Raw genomic sequence first — 21,958 nt, 5'->3', positions numbered from 1 at the left:
AGAATTGCACGGTATTATTATTATTATTATTTATTCATCGATTCGTTTATTTATTTATTTGTTATTTTATCCCTTGAGGTAAATCCTATCGCGGTGATTCACTCGGGTGTGTGCTTGTGTGTACTCCTGCTACCCCACACACACACAGAGAGAGAGAGAGCGAGAGAGAGAGAGAGAGACAGCTGGCGCGGCTTAGATTAATGTGACGCTCGGTATGTTGCAGCAGCAGCCTATTGCAGGCAACGGGCCCAACTCAGGCCGGGGGCTCGCGTTGACAGGTCACCCGGGAATGCACGCCCTGAACTCGGTGCACCCTCCGCCACAACACCGGTCCGATGGCGACGCGGGCCTCGAGGGAGCAGAAAACGGTCATGAAAACAGACGAGACATTGGGGACATTTTGCAACAAATCATGACCATCACCGACCAAAGTCTAGACGAAGCCCAGGCGAAGTGAGTAGAAATTAGGTTTTAGCTTTTAATTAACGGCTTTGGCTCCGTGCCCGAAAACAAAGTTTGAGCATTAAGTTGCTAGCTGCCGAAGCTACACACCTAACCGTAGATGTTTAACGACGTAATAAATTCAAGACACTATTCACGACACCATTTATTATTATTTTTTTTTGCACGTTTTATAACATAAAGTAATATTTTCTAGAAACGTCTACCGGACTTGCCTATCGACCGACTGTATTGTTTACGTTGTTGCTAACTAGCGAGCCACCTATTCCGCACCAAACTCCCTTAACATCGCGTTAAAGTGATCAACACGTCATTTTATTTTAAATAGAATATACAAATTCTACTAATAGCATGGATAATATTCAATAATAAGTTCTATTTACTTTTTTTTTTTTTTGGCTGTAATGAAAGATAAACAGTGTAGGCTAATCAATTCAGCTAGGGATAGCATTCAGGACAAGTTTCCTTTTTTGAGCTAATCTTAACAAATACAAAAGCTTAAACGCTTATTTTTGTTGCTTTTTAGAGCCTAAAGCTGAAGTATATTTTAATGCAGATGATGCAAACTATTAAGGAAAAGTAAGCGAATATAGCTAGAGGTTGGCTAATGCAGTTTGTTTATTTAAACCCACAGAAAACATGCCCTGAACTGTCACCGAATGAAACCGGCTTTGTTCAGCGTGCTTTGTGAAATTAAAGAGAAAACCGGTAAGTTTAATTATGTGCATTAAATATTGCACTCTAACAACGCAAAACTATATGTTTTGAAACGGATTTTTAAAAGAAAAGTATAGTAAATCTGGAAGCAGGCCAGAGAGAGAGAGAGAGAGACAGAAAGAAAGAGGGGCGAGAGACGCCATGTTGAACAAAGCGACAATCTAAGGTTAATGGCGCAAAGCAGATAGACCTCTTTTGTCCTTTTAACCATTTATTCCTTGTATTTATTTCTATCCAATAACTTAATATTTCCTGTTTAAAAACCTTCTGGGATATGTCTGAATGTTAACTAACGTTTTATCATGTAAAATGAACTGGTTGTTATTGTTTTTCTTTTGGTAGCTGAGTTCAGCGATCTGTACTGCTTATGTAGCAGTATTACAATAAAATGAAAAGTTTTATACATTTTATTATTATTATTATTATTACTGTATTAATTCGCTGTCTTTTCACTTATATTAATGCAAAACTTTGAAAAATAAGCGTACATTGGACAGTACAAAATACCGTGCTGTACTTCTTATAAGAGGTTAAAGACTTCCGGACTGTTTTCTCAGAGGTTCCTGAAGATTTCTCCAAAGAATGTTCCAGAGCTTTCTGAACAACATTATGTAAAAAATGAATAATTCAAGCGCAGTCGCTTTGTAAGAAATAAAACACGTTAGTATGTGCCGCTATACGAAAATAATCAGCAACGGAGAGGTGTTATGAAGTGGAGATGCTGGAAACATACCTCACGTCATGACTTGTTTTATTCCTCTTCTACCACAGATCGTTCTAATTAATGTATTCATATAAACTTGTGATACCCGTGTAATTATTGGTAGGGTGACGTTTTCTGTAAGGAGATGTTTTTTTATTTAACATTTTTTTGGAAGGAGGCTCCAGTGTCGGCGCTTTGTAACTAACAGTCGGTAAGTTTTTCCGCTACAGGTTAGTCTTTAGAGAGAACGACGGTTTATAGCTGCTGTAACATAAGCGATATACGGCACCGACTTTGTTCTGCAGACGTCCCTCGACGTTAAATGTGGCTAAAACGGATGACGTGATGTTTGGTAATAAATTCAGAATGGTAATAGTTGTTAAGTTGCTGTGGTATGAGAGGTTTAAATCACTTCATGATGTGATTTTGTTGGGAAATCAACATCTTGGTGGTAACAGTAACTCTGCTTCAGTTCACCAACCCTGTTGTTGATTATTTTCCTATTAAAAACAAGTCTAAATCAGGGGTTCCCAAACTTGGGGTCGTTTATTTTTACAGGTTAATATTAGAAATCTCAAAGGCACGTTTTGCAAATGTTTTGAAATTTTCCCGGGAGTCGTATTTACATACGTGCCGTTTTAGTCTTCTTCAGTATCACGACATCTTGCGCTGGTGTAGTTTTGTCCCGGGGGGAGGAATGGAAAAATGTTCCTATCGACCTACCTCTGCTTAACAATCTAGCGTTGTCTCGTTCTAGATCATAACTGATCACGAATTCGAATCGGTTTTTCTCCTACAGTTAGTGTTTTAGATTAGTAAACACTTTCGAGTGTAAGGTCAGTGTTTGCGATTTGAGACGCGGATCATGACGGCAAGCATGATGACGGCAGAAAGTTTTAAAGGAAACAGAGCTCGTCGGTGTGCTTAACATCGCTGTGCATGAACTGGCTAAACATTTTACAGTGAGACTTGGAAGGATGTTTTGGCTCTGGTGTGCCGTCGTTGGAATGTTGCTTTTAAATCTTCTGGACGTACATTAGAGTGTGTGAATGATAATGGCGCTCGCGTTACCGTTGCATCTGCACATGCTTTGTGTCGGGCCGTATAACACCACCCAAGTGTGTTTTTTTGTTGGTTTTTTTTTGGTTTTTTTTTTTAGAACAACACAACGCTTCACACTAGACTGGTCACTCAGTACAAGAAATATTTATTTAGTTTTTAGCCACCTACATTACACTGACATACTGTGACTTGGGGTGGTGGAAAAGTCACGTTTGTTTGGAGTTGTTTACCCAATGAATTTTGATAAACCTAATTCTAAATTATCCTGTCGAAATCTATGTGTATGAATTCATGGCTAACGATTAGTTTTACTTCAGGACCATTCATTTTCCAAGGGGTAATGTGGATTTGTGGATTGAGTACTGTAAATCAGTTTGTAATTTAAAGGCATATAGTGACGTAGAATTAAAGGTCACCGGTGTATAGATGTAGCATAGGGTCTGTATGACACGGATACGATGTGTGTTTGTGAAACATTCGTACGACTGTATACCTAAACGATGGTCTCGACGGTCTCGTCAGGTCTGTCCATGCGAAACACGCAGGAGGAAGAGCCGCCGGACCCGCAGCTAGTCCGACTGGACAACATGCTCCTGGCCGAGGGCGTGGCCGGCCCGGAGAAAGGAGGCGGGGCTGCCGCGGCCGTCTCTGCGGCGACCAGCTCGGGCGGTATGTCTCCGGACAGCTCATTGGAGCACTCGGACTACAAACAGAAGCTGAGCCAGATTCGCACGATTTACCACACCGAGCTGGAGAAATATGAGCAGGTCAGTAGAGTGAGAGTGAGAGCGAGACAGTCAGTCAGTCACAAGTGCTATGTTTAGACTGCTCACTCAAAACATAACCTGATCTGAAACCAGATATCATATAACCTGTTTGTACGATTCGTCCACCCTTCCTGTTCCGAAAAGAAAGAAGAGGAGAAGCGTGTCATGAATTATGGTGGCAAATTGGATTCATATCGCATCACAGTACTTGACGTTTCCATAGTACACGATGAAATTTGTGTTTAAGGCTCAGATTACAGCACAAGCCTCCAAATCAATGTCAAACCTGAGGAGATATGAGGAACGCCTAGATTAGACTCAACGCTCCGATGAAACCAAAGACAAATTAGAACCAGTTCAGTGTTCTTCCATTGCGTCTTGTCAATACAAACACGTAGAGTGGGAGAACATGTTGTGCCTACAGCGATACAAGACGGAGGAGCAGCTTCAGTAGGCACGTTAAGTGAGAGCGGTACAAATTATAGAAGACGACGAACGTGTTTCTATCCCGTCCGTACTTCCAGGATTTTTTGCATTCGATCAATGTGGCACGTGCAGCAAAAGCGCACGTTTTGCCACGTGTCTCGTAACTGTTAATTTCAGAGGTGGCCTATCAGCACATGGGATGAAGCGATGGGTTTTAAGCACGAGTATCGAGAAGCCAGTATGGAAGGAATTCCGGTCAATAATATGCGCACGGGAAAAAGATTAACTTTCATCTAATAGCTGCGATGCAAGAGAGGCCGTATTGATCCAGGATCAGACGCAGTAATCGGTCATCTTGGTTTGAAAAGCAGAAATTGATCGCTCAGATTATTGTTGACCACAGGTTTTCACAGAGGTTCCTGAACCTTTAGAGGAACTAAAACATGGTAGAACGTTGTAAATGAGAGCTGCACAGCGTGACGGAAAACGTGTCCTTTATGTAAAGTTGCAGTAGTAGAAAGAAGCGGCGTTACTGTCACTACCCTAAAGTTGATTATTGTCTTATGATGTCCCGGAGTGTTTGATTCCTCTCGTATGACAGCAGTTTGCCAATGATTACAATATTGTAGAATTATACTTTGTACTTTTTAACCCATTTATAGATACTTTTAATGTTGTGGATTGTCTGTGAATTGATTCAGTCCCTGTTATTACTCTCTCTCTTTCTGTCTCTCTCCCTTTTGTTTTTCTTTAATCTCCTGTATTGACGTTAATTAGACAAATAAATAATGCACACTGTCACGTTACTGAAAAAACGTAAACGGCAACGTGAAGACTTTCCCATGGTGAGAAATGTAAATTTAGCCCTGACACTGGAGACGCCTTCAAAAAAAAAAAAAAAAAAAAAAAAAGCAAAATAAACTTCTCCTTACAGAAAATATCACGATACAAAATGTTTCTGATTGAAGTTTATCAGGTACAAGATAACAAGATTGCTATACTGGGCTCGTCTCTTGTGTTTCAGGCGTGCAGCGAGTTCACGACTCACGTGATGAACCTGCTACGTGAACAGTCGCGTACGCGGCCCGTGTCCCCGCGCGAGATCGAGCGCATGGTGGCCATCATCCACCGCAAGTTCAGCTCTATCCAGACGCAGCTCAAACAAAGCACGTGCGAGGCCGTCATGATCCTCCGCTCCCGTTTCCTGGACGCCAGGTGTGTGTGTGTTTTGTTTATTTATGTGCAGTGTCCATGTTTGCACTTATAAATATTTGCACTCTCATTCGGACTTGATGATAAGCTATTGAGTTGAGCCCGGTTTATTACTGGAGGATATTACATAACTACTGCTGTGACGGTCGAACCCGTGGCGTGTCTTCGTCAGGCGCAAGAGACGCAACTTCAGCAAGCAGGCCACGGAGGTGCTGAACGAGTACTTCTACTCGCACCTGTCTAACCCTTATCCTAGCGAGGAGGCCAAAGAGGAGCTCGCCAAACAGTGCGGCATCACCGTCTCTCAGGTAACGCCAACGTAACGACGAGCTCTAATTAGCGATTTCAGCACTTCTTGTGTGATATATTCTCCTGGTATTGAAAAGGAAGGAAAGGAGCGCCGAGCACCAGACCGACACGCGGTCACGGGATGAAACTGGGCAGAAAAACGATCTTCTACTGTGTATAGCATGACTAAACAGAGAAGCCAGATCTGGTAACTTTGGTAAATACACTACCGGTCAAAAGTTTGGAGACGCCCTGCAGACTGAAATGTTTCTCCTGATCTTTTTTTGAAAAGCGTTTGATCTGAAGGTGTGTGATTAAACGTGTGAAATCGGTTTCGTAGACGAAAATATAATCGTGCCGACGTATTCGTTTCTTTCATTAGAAAACGAACATTTTATTTACACAGAAAAGTTCTTTAAACGGACGACCCGGAGAGAAATATTCGGAAAAGCAGCCGATAAGAGTCCGGCGTCGGTGTGAACTCCTTTAATACTGTTTAAAACACACCTCGGGGAAATTCCTCGAGAAATCGGCCAAGAATACATTTCTGGAAATTCTCGTCAAAAAGAGCGTCTGATTTGAAGATGCTAAAATACTAAATTATTTTGAATTATTTGGGATTTTTTTATCACAACATAATTCCCATAGTTCCTTTTGTGTTACTCCATAGTTTTGATGACTTTATTATTATTATTATTATTATAATAAAATGGAGGCGGGGGGGTAATAAAAATAACGAATGAGTGTGTCTAAACTTTTGAGCGGTAGTATATGGTTTAAGACGGAGCTGTGAGTTGAGGTTGAGCTTCTCTTAGTAACGGAACAACAAACTAACAAAGCGTCTGTGTGGCTGTTATACTTCTGCTAAAAGAGCGTGTGTGGGCAACAACGTATTTTCACGTCGTATTTGGTTTCGGGTGTAGCCATGGTGACCGTGGAATACGGTGTAATCGATACGTTTCCATCACACACTCCCCCCCCCTCCCCCCTTTACACGCAAACTGGAGCGGAAAATTGGCACTATTGATGTGTTTCATTGTTATTCCGCTGCTGTTTTAAATACGCACAGATATAAAACGCAGATAAGATCAAGGCGACGTTTCGTTCCGTCTCTGCATTAGCAGATTGACGGAGTCATTGATTGATTTTTTATTATTTTTTTTACCCTCTGGCGTTCGGTTTCACGTTGGCTCCGTGTCGTAACAGGTGTCGAACTGGTTTGGCAACAAGAGGATCCGCTACAAGAAAAACATCGGCAAGTTCCAGGAAGAGGCCAACCTTTACGCCATGAAGACGGCCATGGGGGCGACGCAGCGAGAGGGGTCGCCCCATACCCCCAACTCCACCGGTATGTTTAGCGCACAGAGCACAGAACGCCAGGGATTTATCAGAAGATACTGTTAATAAATAAATAAATAAATAAATAATCGTGTTTAAAGTCTGAAGATAATGAGGTCAGTTCAGCGGAAGTTTGCTTCTCTAGTTTTGTGCTGGAGCGACGAGCCTCATGTATAGGTTCGTTATCCGAAACGTTCCATCGTTGAGGCACCTGCTCATATTTATAGGTGACATTAAACCTGACCGTGTCCTCAACCGCATCACTGAACCGGAAGAAGTCGGATGCAGGTTTTCAGAAAAGATTTCTAGTGGCATAGATGACCTTTACATGTTCTCAACATTAGGCAGGAAGCTCCAGTGCAAAGCTAAAGAAGCAAACCTCAGACGCCAAATAAATCTTGGTGTAAAGCCAGAAGTATGTGCGTTGTATTTTTATTTTAAACAAAAGAAATTTAAGTGGTGAGCATTGCTAATAATAAATGAAAGCTAGTCGGCACTGATTAGCATAATCACATTTTGTATTATGTTACTTGGCCCCCGTTAGCTGTAACATAATACTAAGTGACTCATCGTTAAGTAGATAATCGGGGTTCAAATGTAATTATGCCGGCGCAAATGAAGAGGAATTAAATTGCGATATGTACAGTACTGGGGGTGTGGGGTGGGGGTTATACAAGGGAAATTGAGCATGTGTTTTTCACAGATAACCTTTTGTCCCACACAAACACACACACACACACACACACACACTTCTCCCAGGCTCAGGGTCCTTCTCGCTCTCAGGGTCAGCTGATCTCTTCCTTGGAGTTCCTCCAGTGAATGGAGAGCAGCCTGGCTACCACATGGGGGCTCAGGTTAGACTCTTTTACCGTCTTTCTCCTGTTTAAACGCCCCATGCTGCATGCTGTAATCCCCCGGTGCATGGACGTATACACGTTCAGTCATTGTGTATAAGAATTTTGTGTGTGTGTGTGTGTGTGTGTGTGTGGACGCACCTAAACTTCCTTGTCCTCTCTCTCTCTGGTAGGACTCGCGCTTTTCAGAAAGACTCTATAGTCCCAGAGAGAGCCGGGTGAGGAGATCATTACACACGCATGCTTATACGCGGCCAATCATAAAATAGAAGAAAGGCGGGGGGGGGGGGGGCGCACAGCCGGCACAGCATGGTGATGTTCTGGATGTTTGCAGGAACTATACCGAAGCTACCAGGAAATCGCCTAACCCGTGTTTGACTTTTCCATCAACATGCCTATTTGTAATCTCGAGCCATTCCCACTTTTCCATGACAAACAATCTCTAGTTCAGAATCTTCTTCCCAGCACGAGATAAAACCTAGAACGTGTGGAGTCAGGGTCTCGATTCAACCCGGGTTCTTTTGTATCGAAATAAGGCTTGAACAAGTACTCGGGAGTTCTACAAATGATCGAAACGAACAGCTAAAAGAATATGATCGCGATCTGAACATCTTCGCATCGAGTATTGAATGCAAACTGGACCGCTAATATAAATACTAACGGAAATTCGTTTGAAAAGTCGCGCATTCGAACAGCGTTTTTGTGTGTAGTTAATGGTTTGGCTCTTTTTAAAAAAACAAAAAACAAAAAAACCCTAAAGTTTATTTTATAAACATTATTCATCTAGTCAAATATTGGGCTTTTTATATTATTGAAATGTGTACAACAGTAATATTTCGACAAATTATTAGTTATTGATGTATAAGTTTACATTTGATTAAAAGTTATAGTTTCAGAGGAGTTTGGAAAAGCAGAAATGCGTATATTTTAGATTTATGCAATTAAAAAAAAAACCTCTCAATTTTAAATAACGAGACCGGACTCTGACTCGTGGGCCCTGCGATCGGTCCCACACTCGTTCAGAACAGGCCGATTTGTTTACTGTGTCCACAGACTCATATGCTCAATGACCCACAAAAGTTTGGTTTGTGCTGTACAGGTAGTGTGTGTTAATTTGAAAAACAAAAAAAACTAACACATTAATCGGAGAGTTTGTGCGCACTCGGCACGTGCTGCTTTCAAATGATTTATAATCATCATAATTGCTCGTTGTTTTGTTTATTATAAGGACGTTCTGTTAAAAATGTATATGACCACTACAGTGATGAGACACCATGTGGTCCTTCACGTCTGACCAAAATAAAGACCTTTAAACCGGTTTCTTAACGAGACTGATTTTTATCAGATGAGCTCAGTCGTCAGTTTATTGTTTAATCGCTTATCTGGGGTTTGTGTACATCAGTGTTTTTAAGGCAGGAAGCCACAGGGGATAGATACGGCAATTATGCCGTGTTTTGCCGTGTTTTGCCGAATCATCTTTTTTTTTTTTTTTTTTTTTTTTTTTTTACATTTGTTTATGCAAATAATGATTTGTATTAAATGTGTGTAAATATGCATGCTTAATAAAATGAGGAAATCTAGACTGATGCTGTTAGAATTAAAAGAACACCTGGGTTATAATCTGGGAAGGTTTTACAGAACAGTCTGGAATGTTTTTTTTTTTTTTAATGTTAAATTCTGGGGTGGGTATTTATTCATACGAGTATTTGTGTCTCCTCTTTTGTGTGTGTGTGTGTGTGTGTGTGTGTAGACTAACGGGACCTGGCAGGAACAGAACACGCCTCCCTCTCCACCTGGAAGCGAGGGCTCTGACGATTCGGACTGATGGCCGCCGCTGTTCGAGAGATGAGGACAAAGGAGAAAACGGAAAGAACGATGGTCATTATTCTGCCAAAGTGCAGTGTGTTTAGTTTAGTTTTTTTTTTTTTTATTTTGTATTTTATTTTTTTTTTTAAAGTATCTGGAAAGCGTGTGCACAAGAGAGATGGAGGAAATGGCTTTTATTTAGGCTCATGTACTCGGCCGTTTGTTTTTATTTTATGGTTTTTATTTTATATATATATATATATATATATATATATATATATATATATATATTTATATATATATATATATATATATAAAATAATTTTCCATCACTACTTCCACTACACGTTATTGCAATATTTAGGTTCTGAAGAAGGAAGGGAAGCTGCATTGTAAGCTGCATTAAGTCTGCTTTTGTTTATAACTATAGTGCTATTGTTACTGTTATCACTGCTATTCTAACCCTATATTGTTTCTTTTGAAGCTCAGATAGAGAACTGAACATGAATTGGCATGGCTGAAAGGGGCAATAGAGAATAATCCAAAGATCGTTTTGTCTTCTGTTGTTATTTTGTGTGTGTGTGTGTGTGTGTGTGTGTGTGTTTTCTCTTTTTTACTGTCTTCTGAATGGGGTGCGTTTGGCGTCTTTATTTACGGTGTGAATGCGTATATCAACAGTGCTGTCTTTCTCTGTACAGTGAAACACCTGTATTCTCTACCTCTTTTACAATAAAGACTGTTTGTGTACACATTCAGCCACACCGCCACACAGCCTCTCGTTTCACTGTGGATTCACCGGAAAGCTGCCAAGACTCGTACAAATCTCCCCTCGTACCCCAGACGCGTTTAGTGTCCTATACCACTTTGATAATTTGACTGGGGGTGGGGGGAGTCAAGCTTGGATGGATTTGACAAAAGTATTATCAAGCTTCTTGAATAGGTTTCTGTGATATCATGATACGTATTGTCCAGTATATTTTAGATTCGCTGACCAACTGCAGCAAAACTGTCATGTTGCTTAAGAAACTTCAAACAAGTCCCTGTCAGATCAAATAAGCACATTTATTTAGGACTGAAAAGGTAATGAACTTCCGTCATTTCACGATAAATGATCAAGGTTCTGTAGATTGTTTTATCATCTAATCAACTTCGGTTCAGGTCATGAGACGAGAATTTTTTTTTTTTTTAGACGGTTGAACAAATTGTCCAGTTTATTTTACAAATTTGAGATTTCATACAGGGTAAAAAAATATATATATATTTGGCTTGTTGTTTTTTTTATATCATAATATACACAGCTGGCCACAAAAGCCTGAGTCCACTACCACAAGTTTCTTTTAATCCATTAGTTATGAAAACCTAATGCAGTTTGTTAAATATTGCATTATTCCTTGCACATAATGAAAGTAATAGAGCTCACACCGAAAGCCGTTTTATTAATCCTGTTTTATGACATCAGGACGATCAACATCATTATCAACTTCTGTCACCAGTTATCAGGTACACCTTTAGGAAGTGGTTCATTTCATGAATGCATTATCAATAACTCAAGAGTAAGCATAAGGCGTCTTTGGATCTAAACGTAATTTTAATAAAACTATGGAAAGTGCTGTTACGTTATCTAAATCGTTCTTAATTTTAAAATGCAACAGGTTAAATTCGCGATTTTTTTTTATACACAAATATCTCCAATTAAACTTGCTATAGCTTAATAGATTGGTACGTATCTGCCTGGTATTGCGTAATACTAATTTCTAATATTAATTACTTGATATTTAAATACCTGGAGAACCCTAGACGGTAAAACAGAAGGCAGTATGAGTATAAAACTTTACAAAAGGAAAAAACTAAACAACATATCTAGATTTATTTTTATTTAGTTGAATACATGGGTTTGACAGACTGCTGAAAATAAATGGTTTCTCCATTGCATGTAATGTATTTTTATCATAAGCATTTGGTATTAGTTTTCGGGGAAAACCAAGTGCATGGTAGTGGAATTAGACTTTTGGAACTTCTTACAATACAGAGCTTTATGAAAATCCATCGCGGTCACATAACAGTCTGTACTGACGTGGGCTCGGTATCGACCGCCTCACTTTGACTTCTTGCGTTGCAGATCTTCTTCCTCTCTCTCTCAGAGTCTGTATTACACACCGTCCCTGCACTTCTGCTCTCTGATTGGCTGGAGCTTGTCTTAGGGTGGGGCACGACCACTATTTCTACTTGCTCATTAGCTAGTCTCTCTTGTTGGATGCTGACGACCGGTTCTGGTTGGTTGGCACTGAGGCGGCGCTGCAGAGCGGGCTGTGTGCAGGAGAATGAGCGCTGCCGGGGTGCTGGCAGAGGACACAGGAAGTGGGGTGTCGTCGCTCTGGGGACATGCTGTGCTGCTTCTCTTTCTTCTTCCTCGGCTTCTGAGGTCACTTCCTGAAGCGTGCTGATTGGACGCGATGGGCGGCTGAGGACCCTGGGGCTGACTAGCGCCGTCGCGGATTGGTTTGTCATTGGCCGCCAGTTTTGAGGTGCCACAAATTGCCAGTCACTGTGGAGAAGACAAAACAGTGATATAGAGTATATCGGTATCCTAGAGACATCTGGGTTTACGGCTGAGTACATGCTCGGTTATAATTAAAGGAATAATACGCACCACCTTTTCTTAATTATTTTTGTCCAATTTTTCAAATTTAGTTATGTGCCAATTTGCACTCCTTCATATAGGTCCATCCCATAACAGCTACCAATCCTGGAGGATGAATGCTAACGTGCTTCCTTCAAGACATGTAAAGCCAGCTAAGGCATCCTTTCACTTTATAGATCACACACTTGGAGGACAGTGCTGTAGAGGACAGATAGCTGTGGGATCATCAGAATGCAAACTCATGATCTCCTGATGATGGGGTGAAACCTTAGACAGTTGCCCCATTTGGACTTGCCGTTCGTGCAAGTCCAAATGTCCAAGAGACTTATTATCACATGAGGTGGGTGGAATCCCCACTGCAAAGCGAGTAAGACCATAAAGTACATTTCCGTTCATTGTAAGTGAGCAAGTAGACTTTACCTGGACTGGGGTGAAGACATCTCCCTGGGTCCTACAACTCCAGAAAAGGAAGCACTCCTTCCTGGCAGACATGGAGGTGATGCCACCCATGGGGAATACAGGTAAGTACGGTCATCCCACAGCACCTCGGTAGCTGGGGCCACAGGAAACGGGCTCTGGTGGACTCGGTGGGCCAGTAGAAGCTCGAGGATCTCATGATGGAATCCTTCCTGGGCCACATCTATTGGCCGACGCCCCCTGCAGTCCATCAGCTCCTGATTGGCACCGTTTAGGACGAGGAACCTAGCAGTATCGTAGCAGCCATGGAGCGCCGAGAGAAACAGAGCTGTCTCGCCCTGGAAATGGAAGGACTTCGAGGATTTCAACTGCAACCAAAGCTGCCTTGAAGTATATTTAATAGTACTGGGGGGAAACAAAGGTTACTTTACCTTGTGGTCCTGCATGTCCACAGCAGCGCCGTAACGTATCAGCGTCCGAGCTAATGAGAGGTGGTTTACTGAGCATGCCCAGTGCAGGGCGGATCTCCCTGGCAGAGAGAGTGGATTTAGAGAGGAAGGAAATATAGGAAAGAAGAGGCTCCATCATACACAAATAAGCAGAAGCGTGCAGTAGTATTAGGGATTTAAGAAGGAAAAGTGCTCAAACTAAGGAGGCCATAGAGCAGCTGTGAATGGTACTGGTTGATCAAAGACAAAAACAGCTCGCGAAAGGCATTCAGTGAGACAAAGCAGAGCAATGAAAGCGATTATACAAGTATCTGCTCTAAATACGCCACAGCACGTTAACTTTGTTCAGAATCATCGGCAGGAATTAGGGGTTCTGACAGCCCGTGAAGGATTACGAAGGGCGATGCAGCAGGAAAGGACAGAGGAAGAGGAGGAGGAAATGGGGAGAGCAGAGAAATGCATGTTACTCCCCATCTACCCATCAAGCCACTTCTGTGTAGACCTTTAAAACTCCAGTCAAGAATCACTCCAACTATCCAGACAGTTTATGTATAATCATTAAAAAGCCCTCCTACAATGTGTCCAAGTGTCATAGCTGTTATTACCATTCTTAAGGCCTAGCTAGTGATATGGACTATACTTTCTTCAGAAGTAGAATCCCACAGGACCCAACAAAAGAGTTTTGCTCTCATGCAGGTGGGATTGGGCGGTCAGGCATGAAGATCACGGGACAAAGAAATTGACAGGAGAATGTATTGAACTTGCCATATTTACCACATTCGTTCAACTATCTATGGTAAATCCTTTATACTGGTAAAGCTCTCTGTAGGGTTGGTCAGAATTCCTTCAGAAATGGTCCCATACACAATAGCAAATTAGGGTCTTGTGACTGGTGCTTTAAAAGCCAAAAACACTATATGGTCAAAAGTATGTGCAGACCTGTCCATCACACCCATATGTGGTTCTTCCACAAACTGTTGCCACAAAGTTGGAAACACGCAATCGTTTAGAACAAGGGTTGGCAATCTTATCTGGAAAGGTCCGGTGTGGGTGCAGGTTTTCATTCCAACCAAGCAGAAGCCACACCTGAATCTACTGAAAGCCAAGATCAACTGATTAGACAGGTGGAATCAGGTGTGCCTCCTGCTTGGTTGGAATGAAAACCTGCACCCACACCAGCCCTTTCCGGATAAGATTGCCCACCCCTGGTCTAGAATGTCTTTGTATGCTGTAGCATTGTTGATTGCCCTTGAACTAAGAGGTCCAAAGCTGTTTCAGCATGACAATACACCTGTGCACAAACTGAGTTCTGTAAAGACATGGTTTGCCAATGTTGGTGTGGAAGAACTCGAGTTGCCTGCACAGAGTCCTCGCGTCAACCTCACTGAATACCTTTGGCATCAATTGGAACACCAACTGCACCCCGGTCCTACTCATCCAACATCAGTGCTCAACCTTACTCTTACCTAATGCTCTTGTGGCTGAATGGGCATTTATCCCCCAAGCCACTTTCCAAAATCTAGTCGAAAGATGAGTGGAGGCTGTTATAACAGCAAAGGGTGGACCAGCTCCATATTAATGTTCAACAAACACATCTGATTGTGATCGTCAGATGCCCACATACATTTGGCCATGTAGCGTTTAAGGAAATAAACAAAAAAATATACTATGCCACTGAGAGTTCGCATAAAGAGCTAGATACAGTAGATAAGAAACAGAACTTGATACGACTTTAAAGGCCACGACTGATCCTCCTGTACCTCCACTTGACAGAACCTGAGTTAAAAAGGAGAGTGATGATTACCGGTGTGGTCGGTGTTGTTGACAGGCACCCCAGCTCTGAGCAGCTCCAACACCACCCGATCGAGGCCACTCCTCACAGCACGGATCAGAACCACAGAACCGTCAGGTCCACACCACTGCACTGGGGCTGACTGTGGTGAAAAACAGCAAAATGATAAGATCAGCTATGGGGTACTGATTACTTCCTGCTGAGGTCAAACCTCCATTATTAATGCATTATGAACGGAATGGTAGAATTAAACAAGTCCTTGTAAATATTCTGATCAGTATGTCATGTAAATCCCATGTCATACACGTTCTAATAGCTTGGTTCATCATTTGGCTGGGATGCCCTGTCAGAAATGATGTATTTTACAGAGTACAAGGTTCAATGTAAATATTCCTGCAAGGTACCTGCAAAGCAGTTGTCTTTAAGGTCTAATTGTGTATTAATGAGGGTCCTTGACAATTACGTGAAGGTAACAAAAAACCCACGGACAGTCCTTAGTATTATAACGCTCCAGGTACATTTTATTTCACATAAAGGTTAATGGCCATAAGTCAATTCTTGTAAAGCCTCATCAGTTCAACAAACACAATGAAATGCTTGGAGCATTTCACTATGCCAACTATTCCCAATCTTTAATGCTCAATTAGGTGTGGTTTGCTTATGTACAAAGGAGAGATGTTTCCAGAAACAATTGTATGCGTCGTTCTTGCTCCCACTTACACATCTATTGCCCATTTAAATCCATCTACTTCTCAGTAAGCTTTTCCTTTTCTGTTCGCACGATGAGCACTCACATTGCTTGGTGTCCTCTGCTGTGTAGGAATGGAGTTCCTGTCCCACCTCCTTGGTGGACCTGATAATTATAGCAAATTATCAAAGGAAGAATGTTATCACAAGGAAAGCTGGACCTAAATGAGAAACAATCTCAAGGTATCCATCTTACTTATGGGCACATGCTTGTGATTGATGTTGAAATGTTTCTGATCTGGAGATCTGTGGTCACAGATTGTCTTGCTGATGTCCTCCATGGAGCTCTGGGTCACGTCCGTGTCACTGCCAATGTCCAAGGACTTCTTAAGAGGCCTGCAGTCATAATGTGTCCAGAAGACATTAGCATAGTTTCCTCACACAGCTTGACTGATAGATCAAAGGGGGTTTTGTTGGCTAAATATATTATAGTTACAGATAAGCAGAGTAAATAGCAGTGTGTAAGGATGGGAACAGGAAGGATGGTGGAGAGGCTATTTTTGTCTTCGGTACACAAGGAGATGTTCTCATGACCTTTAGTACAAGCTCTACGCTGCATTTTCACAATTTTTGTTTATATATCAGGACAAGCAAAGGGCCCAAGAAAGTAGTTTGCATACCGTACCAGTCAAAAACACTGATAAAGGTACAAAGTAGCCTCACCTTATCCGAATGGCATCCTCTCCGAGTGGTTCCCTGCGCTTCTTTCTCAGGTCCTTCCCTTTCTGCTTCTTCTTCTTCAAGCCATTTCTGTCCTTCTCCCTTGCTATCCTTCCATTCCTTTTGTTCTGCTCAGTGGAGCACTGTGTCCAGTCTTTACTCTCACCATTGCTGTCAGTTGCAATAGATCTGTGATGCACTCGTCTGTGATGGTCTCTTTGTTCTCTCCTCTGTCGTCTTCTCCAGAACCATACCAGCACTGCCATCGCCACTACGGCCAGTGCCACCCCAATGCCCACTGCAATGCCAACCACGGGCCACAGCCATGCAGGAGAACCTGTATTATTAAGCATGGAAGAGACAGAAAGAAAGAAGGAATGGCTATGATGGCCCTGATGTATTCACACCATTTATAACAGTCTTATGTGGCTGTGTTGTAATATATAACAGTGAAAAAGGAAAGCGAGAGCATTAATTATCTCGTATGGTCGAACATACCATCAGGCTCCTTGATGGGAGTTTCTCTTACTGTGATTTCCTTATTGATGCCCCGGATGCCGATGAGTACTTGGATCTCGGGTTTGATGTGGGCTGGGGCAAGGTTCAACTCCAGCATGGCGTTCAGGAAATCTGCTGCCTCCGATGCATAGGGAAAACAAGAGAATGGTAGCTGGGAGCATGGCCTGTTATCCACTTGTAGGAACAATAAAGACCTGTATTAAAGCAGGATGGAAAAATGGATTGAAGTTACCAATTGACTGAATTACTTTATCATTCACTTGTTAATGCCCATGTTAATATGTTACACTGAATTGATAGTATTCCTTTTGATGTCTTGATTATGTTAGCAAATAGTAGCTTAGCAATTAAGGTTCAGGACATTCAGAGAGTTACTGTTTGGACCTTAACCAAGAGCCTTCGTTCCAAAGCCCGCTTGAAATGGAAGCATAAATCATAAATGCTCAGATTGGATTGGATTTAGGTATGTCAACACCACATTTTGCTGTCTTTGCTGATCTACTATATTTGATATAAGGAAACTGAATGTTTTGCTGAATTATTGAGACACCATTACCAGAATTAATGGACCAAGCTATTTTTTTTTGTTTAATCCATATTACAAGGGTGAGAGGTCAAGGCTCTAGAACAGTTGGGGGCCCAAGAACCTAAAAATAAATCTGAAAAATCTGACAGTTGAGGGATTTCAACAAACACTATCATCATATCTTAACTACAGAGCTACCACTATCTACCCATAGATCTACACTCATAACATCAAATGCAAGACAATCATGGTGTTACCTGTTGCTTTTGTAATTAGGCGCTTGCTGGTGCAGATCTATCAGCTGCTGTGCATCCATAGCGAAGAAATCAGCACTGGGCTGGAGTGGCACCACCCCTCTCAGTTTGACGCTGGTTTGCAGCAGGATGCTGAGAGCCCAAAGTAACGAACTGTTCTGCAATGGCACTTTCTGGAAAGGAATTGCCGTATGCAGAATCAGCACTCCTTTGGCCCAATTGGGATGCTGGTTTTTATAGGTTTTTATACAGTCTGAACCATCCCACCCACAGGGGGCAGTGTTGCAACCCTTCTCACAGTGTGTGTTGTCGAAGTGGTCACGGCAGTACAGAATGTAGCCGGAACTGTAAGAAAAGACACATCACAAATTGAAGTTTCGCTAATCCTTTGTATGTGTGCGATCGAGTTCAAAAGTCCACATCCAAGACCTTTTTCTTTTTTTAATTCTATGCAATTTCATTTTTGGCTGATTTGTTCTTTTATTCATTTGTTTATTTGCCCTACACTTCTCCTGGTGGCAACAAGCTGAGAAGGTCCGTCCAGACTTACAGTATCTCTCCTTAGGCCAAACCCATCCATCCATTCATCCATCCATCTTCTATACCGCTTAATCCTTTTCAGGGTCACAGGGAAACCTGGAGCCTATCCCAGGGAGCATCGGGCACGAGGCGGGGTACACCCTGGACAGGGTGCCAATCCATCGCAGGGCACAATCACATACACATTCACACACCCATTCATACACTACGGACACTTTGGACATGCCAATCAGCCTACCGTGCATGTCTTCGAACCGGGGGAGGAAACCGGAGTACCCGGAGGAAACCCCCGCAGCACGGGAAGAACATGCAAACTCCGCACACACAGGGCCACGGTGGGAATCGAACCCCCGACCCTGGAGGCGTGAGGCGAACGTGCTAACCACTTAGGCCAAACCTTTAACAGATGAAATAACAGCTCTTGGTCTTGGATCCAGACTTTTGGATCTAGTACACCAGTAAGAATATTTTTGACGTATAGACACAATCAGATTATTACTTGCAGGATTCTTTGGGCTTAAGGCAGTCGAAGCCGTCTTTCAGGCACTGCGACCCAGAGCATTCCATATCACACGCGCCATTCGCAAACTTGACTTTGCATATCTTATCTGCTGGACAGCTGCTCCATGGATCACCTGGTGATGCTTTCAAGAGAGCAAACCCAAAGGAAATCAACCAACCAAAATATATATACTTTACCAATGAACACTCCTGATTACTACACCTACGACTACAGTTAACATTACCATAACTACTGCTCCTGCTACTAATACTGCTAATATTACTATAATTACTACTCTGCAACTACTGCTCATACTATTACTACTACTACTACTGATATTGTGGTTATTAGTACTATTAATAGTACTACTCTGCTACTATTTTACTTATAGCTACTTCTGCTACTACTACATCTAATACTAACACTATAATCACTGCTCCTGCTACAGCTACTACTACGATAACTAATACTCCTGATCCTACCACAGCTAACATTACTATACTACTACTACTCCTACTGGTCGTACTACCACTGCTACTGTGGTGACTAGTACTATTAATATTAATTACTATCCTAATACGTCTACTTTATCTACTGGTACACCTGCTATTACAACAGCGAATACTACTGTAGCTACTACTCCTGACACTACTACAACTAATACTACTAACTACTAGCTACTATGCCTGCTACACCTGTAGCTAATATTACTATAATTATTACTAACGATCATGCTGCTATGACTACTACTTAGTAGAAATAGTAGTGTTTACTAGAACTGCTAACCCATAGGATGCTGGGGTTAATCTATCAGAAGCATTCGAAGTAATTTGCACATCTGGTGAAGGACGTTTGTGTCCTATGCTCAGATTATTATAATAATATAATAAATTCTATAACATTATTATTAAATGTCAAAGTAAAAATGAAAAGGGTGGTGCACTAAATGCTGAGTATTGTGCGATGTACTGTATTATTAACAGCTGGATTTTCGGCAGCCCAAAAAGAGGGTCAAACTCCACAAAGGCCCTAGGCGGAGGGGAAACAGGAAACTCGGGCTCTGACACAAACAGGAAAGAGGCGTACAGCAAGAGGAAATGGAGTGGAGTAGGAGTGGGTCAGGGTTGAAATGCAACATGGTGGCGATTGATGAATGTGATGGAGAGGAACAATAGGCTAACAGTTGGGGAGGACAATGAAGGCACAAGTCTTACACATCACAACTAACGAAAAAACAGGACTGTTCCACTGTAAATAACAAATAAATAAATAAAAAAAACTAATTATTCAAAACCATTCAATTAAAGACGTAACTTCAAATCAAATAAATACATAAACAAATGGTCATATTTAAGAATACAGACTATTTGTCAGGGTATAGGGCGCGTTTACTTTTTTTCAAACTGAAAATGTATAGTGAGCATCTTGGACAAACCTTAGCTTGGTTGCGAATAATTAAAGAGTAGAATTCAGAGCTGATAAAGGCCACCGCATCATCTATCCATCCATCGATCAAGCCATCATTTCATCTATCCCTTCCTTGTTCATTTCTTGCATCTATCTATTCATGAGTACATTCATCCGCTCATTTAACCTGTCCATCCATCCATGTATCTGTTGATTCATCCTTCTTTCTATTCATGTGTCCTCTATCTATCATCCATCTTGTCATTCATCCATCCTATTCTTCTGTACCTTTATCACACATCCATCCATCCATAGAAGGATCTATACATTCATCCATCTGTCTGTTCATGCATCAGTCCATTACATAGTCCTCTACTTCTGTCCATTTAACTGCTATATACTGTACATATATGTCATCCATGCATCTGCACTTTGTCCCATTCTTCTGTTCATCCATTCATATATCCATCTGTCTCGTTTATCCATCTTTCCACTTGTTTATTCAGCCGTCCCTATTTTGACCATCCATCCATTAATCCATCCATACGTATACTTGTTCATTCATCCATCATATTCATCTGTATATTTATCCATCTATCTGTATCACTTCTATTCATTTGTTCTTCCATCCATCCATCCAGCCATCCATCTATACATGCATACATATATTTATTCATTCATCCATTCATCCATCATAATCATCTGTCTATTTATCCATCTATATGTATCACTTCTATTCATTTGTTCTTCCATCCATCCATCCATCCATAAACACATACATACATCCACCCGTCCGTCCATCCATCCATCCATAAACACATACATACATCCACAAGTCCGTCCATCCATCCATCCATCCATACATACATACATACATTCATACATAAATCCATCCATCCATCCATCCATATATAAACACATACATACAGCCACCCGTCCGTCCATCCATCCATCCATAAACACATACATACAGCCACCCGTCCGTCCATCCATCCATCCATAAACACATACATATGTCCATCCATACATACATACATCCATACATACATACATCCACCTATCCGTCCACCCATCCATCCATCCATACATACATACATCCACCCATCCGTCCATCCATCCATCCATCCATCCATCCATCCATAAACATACATACATCCACCCATCTGTCTATCCATCCATCCATCCATCCATCCATACATACATCCACCCATCCATCCACCCACCTGTCCATCCATCCATACATACATACATCCACCCATCCGTCCATCCATCCATCCATCCATCCATCCATACATACATACATCCACTCATCCGTCCATCCATCCATCCATCCATACATACATACATCTGTCCATCCACCTGTTCTTCAAGTTGATCTGTACTCACCCTGACATAAACTGCTGAGGGGCCATAACATGAAGATCAGACCCTCCACCAGGACCATAGTAAATGTTCAGTCTCGAATTGCTCTTCTCCTTTTTCTTTCTCACTATTTTACACACACAGGCTCACTGAAATGCCAATCACAAGCAATCCCTCTCTCCGTGCAGACCTTTCCCTCCAGTGACAAGTCTGTGTATCTTTTTGAATCCTCGGGTCGTCCCTCTTGCAAAACCCGATGCAAAAATACCCCAAGCCGTGTGAACGGTTATGTCTACGCCTCCTTGATTTTCTCTCTCATTCTTTTTCTGCGGATATCCGGACTACTTCCTGCCACTGTGTGGAAAAGAATAGGAGTGTGAGTGTATATGTGTGTATTGTGGCTAGGTCTCAAACCTGAATGTGTGGAATCTGACTTAGTATAAAAGTGTTGTATTTCAGAAAGTCTAAAAAAAAAAAAAAGTGTGTTATCCACACATCCAGACCAAA

The 21,958-nt window shown here is 41.7% G+C and overlaps 2 protein-coding genes across 9 annotated transcripts; one reads left to right on the top strand and one right to left on the bottom strand.

Moving 5' to 3' along the window:
* The first annotated feature begins 141 nt into the window (after positions 1–141).
* Positions 142–10,402, top strand: pbx2 (pre-B-cell leukemia homeobox 2). Of its 5 annotated transcripts, none has more exons than XM_017453089.3 (9): positions 142–453; positions 1,097–1,170; positions 3,467–3,711; positions 5,162–5,352; positions 5,522–5,657; positions 6,844–6,985; positions 7,759–7,829; positions 8,003–8,047; positions 9,580–10,402. In XM_017453089.3, the coding sequence occupies exons 1-9, from the start codon at positions 215–217 to the stop codon at positions 9,652–9,654; spliced, it is 1,218 nt and encodes a 405-aa protein (XP_017308578.1). In that variant the 5' UTR covers positions 142–214; the 3' UTR covers positions 9,655–10,402. The 5 variants fall into 5 exon arrangements, with proteins under 5 accessions (XP_017308578.1, XP_017308577.1, XP_017308579.1 ...); XM_017453088.3 differs by having other exon boundaries at positions 7,735–7,829; XM_017453090.3 differs by lacking the exon at positions 8,003–8,047 and having other exon boundaries at positions 7,735–7,829.
* A 1,092-nt stretch (positions 10,403–11,494) lies between these two features.
* notchl (notch receptor, like) lies at positions 11,495–21,753 on the bottom strand. 4 transcript variants are annotated; one of them, XM_053674772.1, is made up of 11 exons: positions 21,476–21,751; positions 18,680–18,824; positions 17,644–17,985; positions 16,840–17,054; positions 16,345–16,678; positions 15,878–16,017; positions 15,729–15,787; positions 14,947–15,076; positions 13,125–13,222; positions 12,697–13,046; positions 11,495–12,180 (listed from the first exon to the last, which is right to left on the bottom strand). In XM_053674772.1, the coding sequence occupies exons 1-11, from the start codon at positions 21,531–21,533 to the stop codon at positions 11,688–11,690; spliced, it is 2,364 nt and encodes a 787-aa protein (XP_053530747.1). In that variant the 5' UTR covers positions 21,534–21,751; the 3' UTR covers positions 11,495–11,687. The 4 variants fall into 4 exon arrangements, with proteins under 4 accessions (XP_053530747.1, XP_017308575.1, XP_053530749.1 ...); XM_017453086.3 differs by having other exon boundaries at positions 12,697–13,031; positions 21,476–21,748; XM_053674774.1 differs by lacking the exon at positions 18,680–18,824 and having other exon boundaries at positions 21,476–21,753.
* Between the last annotated feature and the right edge of the window lie 205 nt (positions 21,754–21,958).

The sequence above is a fragment of the Ictalurus punctatus genome, chromosome 23, assembly GCF_001660625.3.
Source record: "Ictalurus punctatus breed USDA103 chromosome 23, Coco_2.0, whole genome shotgun sequence".
NCBI classification, from domain to species: domain Eukaryota; kingdom Metazoa; phylum Chordata; class Actinopteri; order Siluriformes; family Ictaluridae; genus Ictalurus; species Ictalurus punctatus.
Note: the sequence above shows the minus strand (reverse complement) of the source record. Positions and strands in the feature narration are given on the sequence as shown.

Bases quoted from the DNA above. Each gene is read 5' to 3' on its own strand.
- pbx2 (XM_017453088.3), top strand. From the start codon at position 215: ATGTTGCAGCAGCAGCCTATTGCAGGCAACGGGCCCAACTCAGGCCGG. The intron at 454-1,096 runs GTGAGTAGAAAT...TTAAACCCACAG, and splicing joins CTAGACGAAGCCCAGGCGAA to AAAACATGCCCTGAACTGTC. The intron at 1,171-3,466 runs GTAAGTTTAATT...CGGTCTCGTCAG, and splicing joins TGAAATTAAAGAGAAAACCG to GTCTGTCCATGCGAAACACG.
- notchl (XM_053674772.1), bottom strand. From the start codon at position 21,533: ATGGTCCTGGTGGAGGGTCTGATCTTCATGTTATGGCCCCTCAGCAGT. The intron at 15,077-15,728 runs GTGAGTGCTCAT...TTTTCACCACAG, and splicing joins AGCAGAGGACACCAAGCAAT to TCAGCCCCAGTGCAGTGGTG. The intron at 12,181-12,696 runs GTAAAGTCTACT...TCTTCTCCACAG, and splicing joins ATGTCTTCACCCCAGTCCAG to TGACTGGCAATTTGTGGCAC.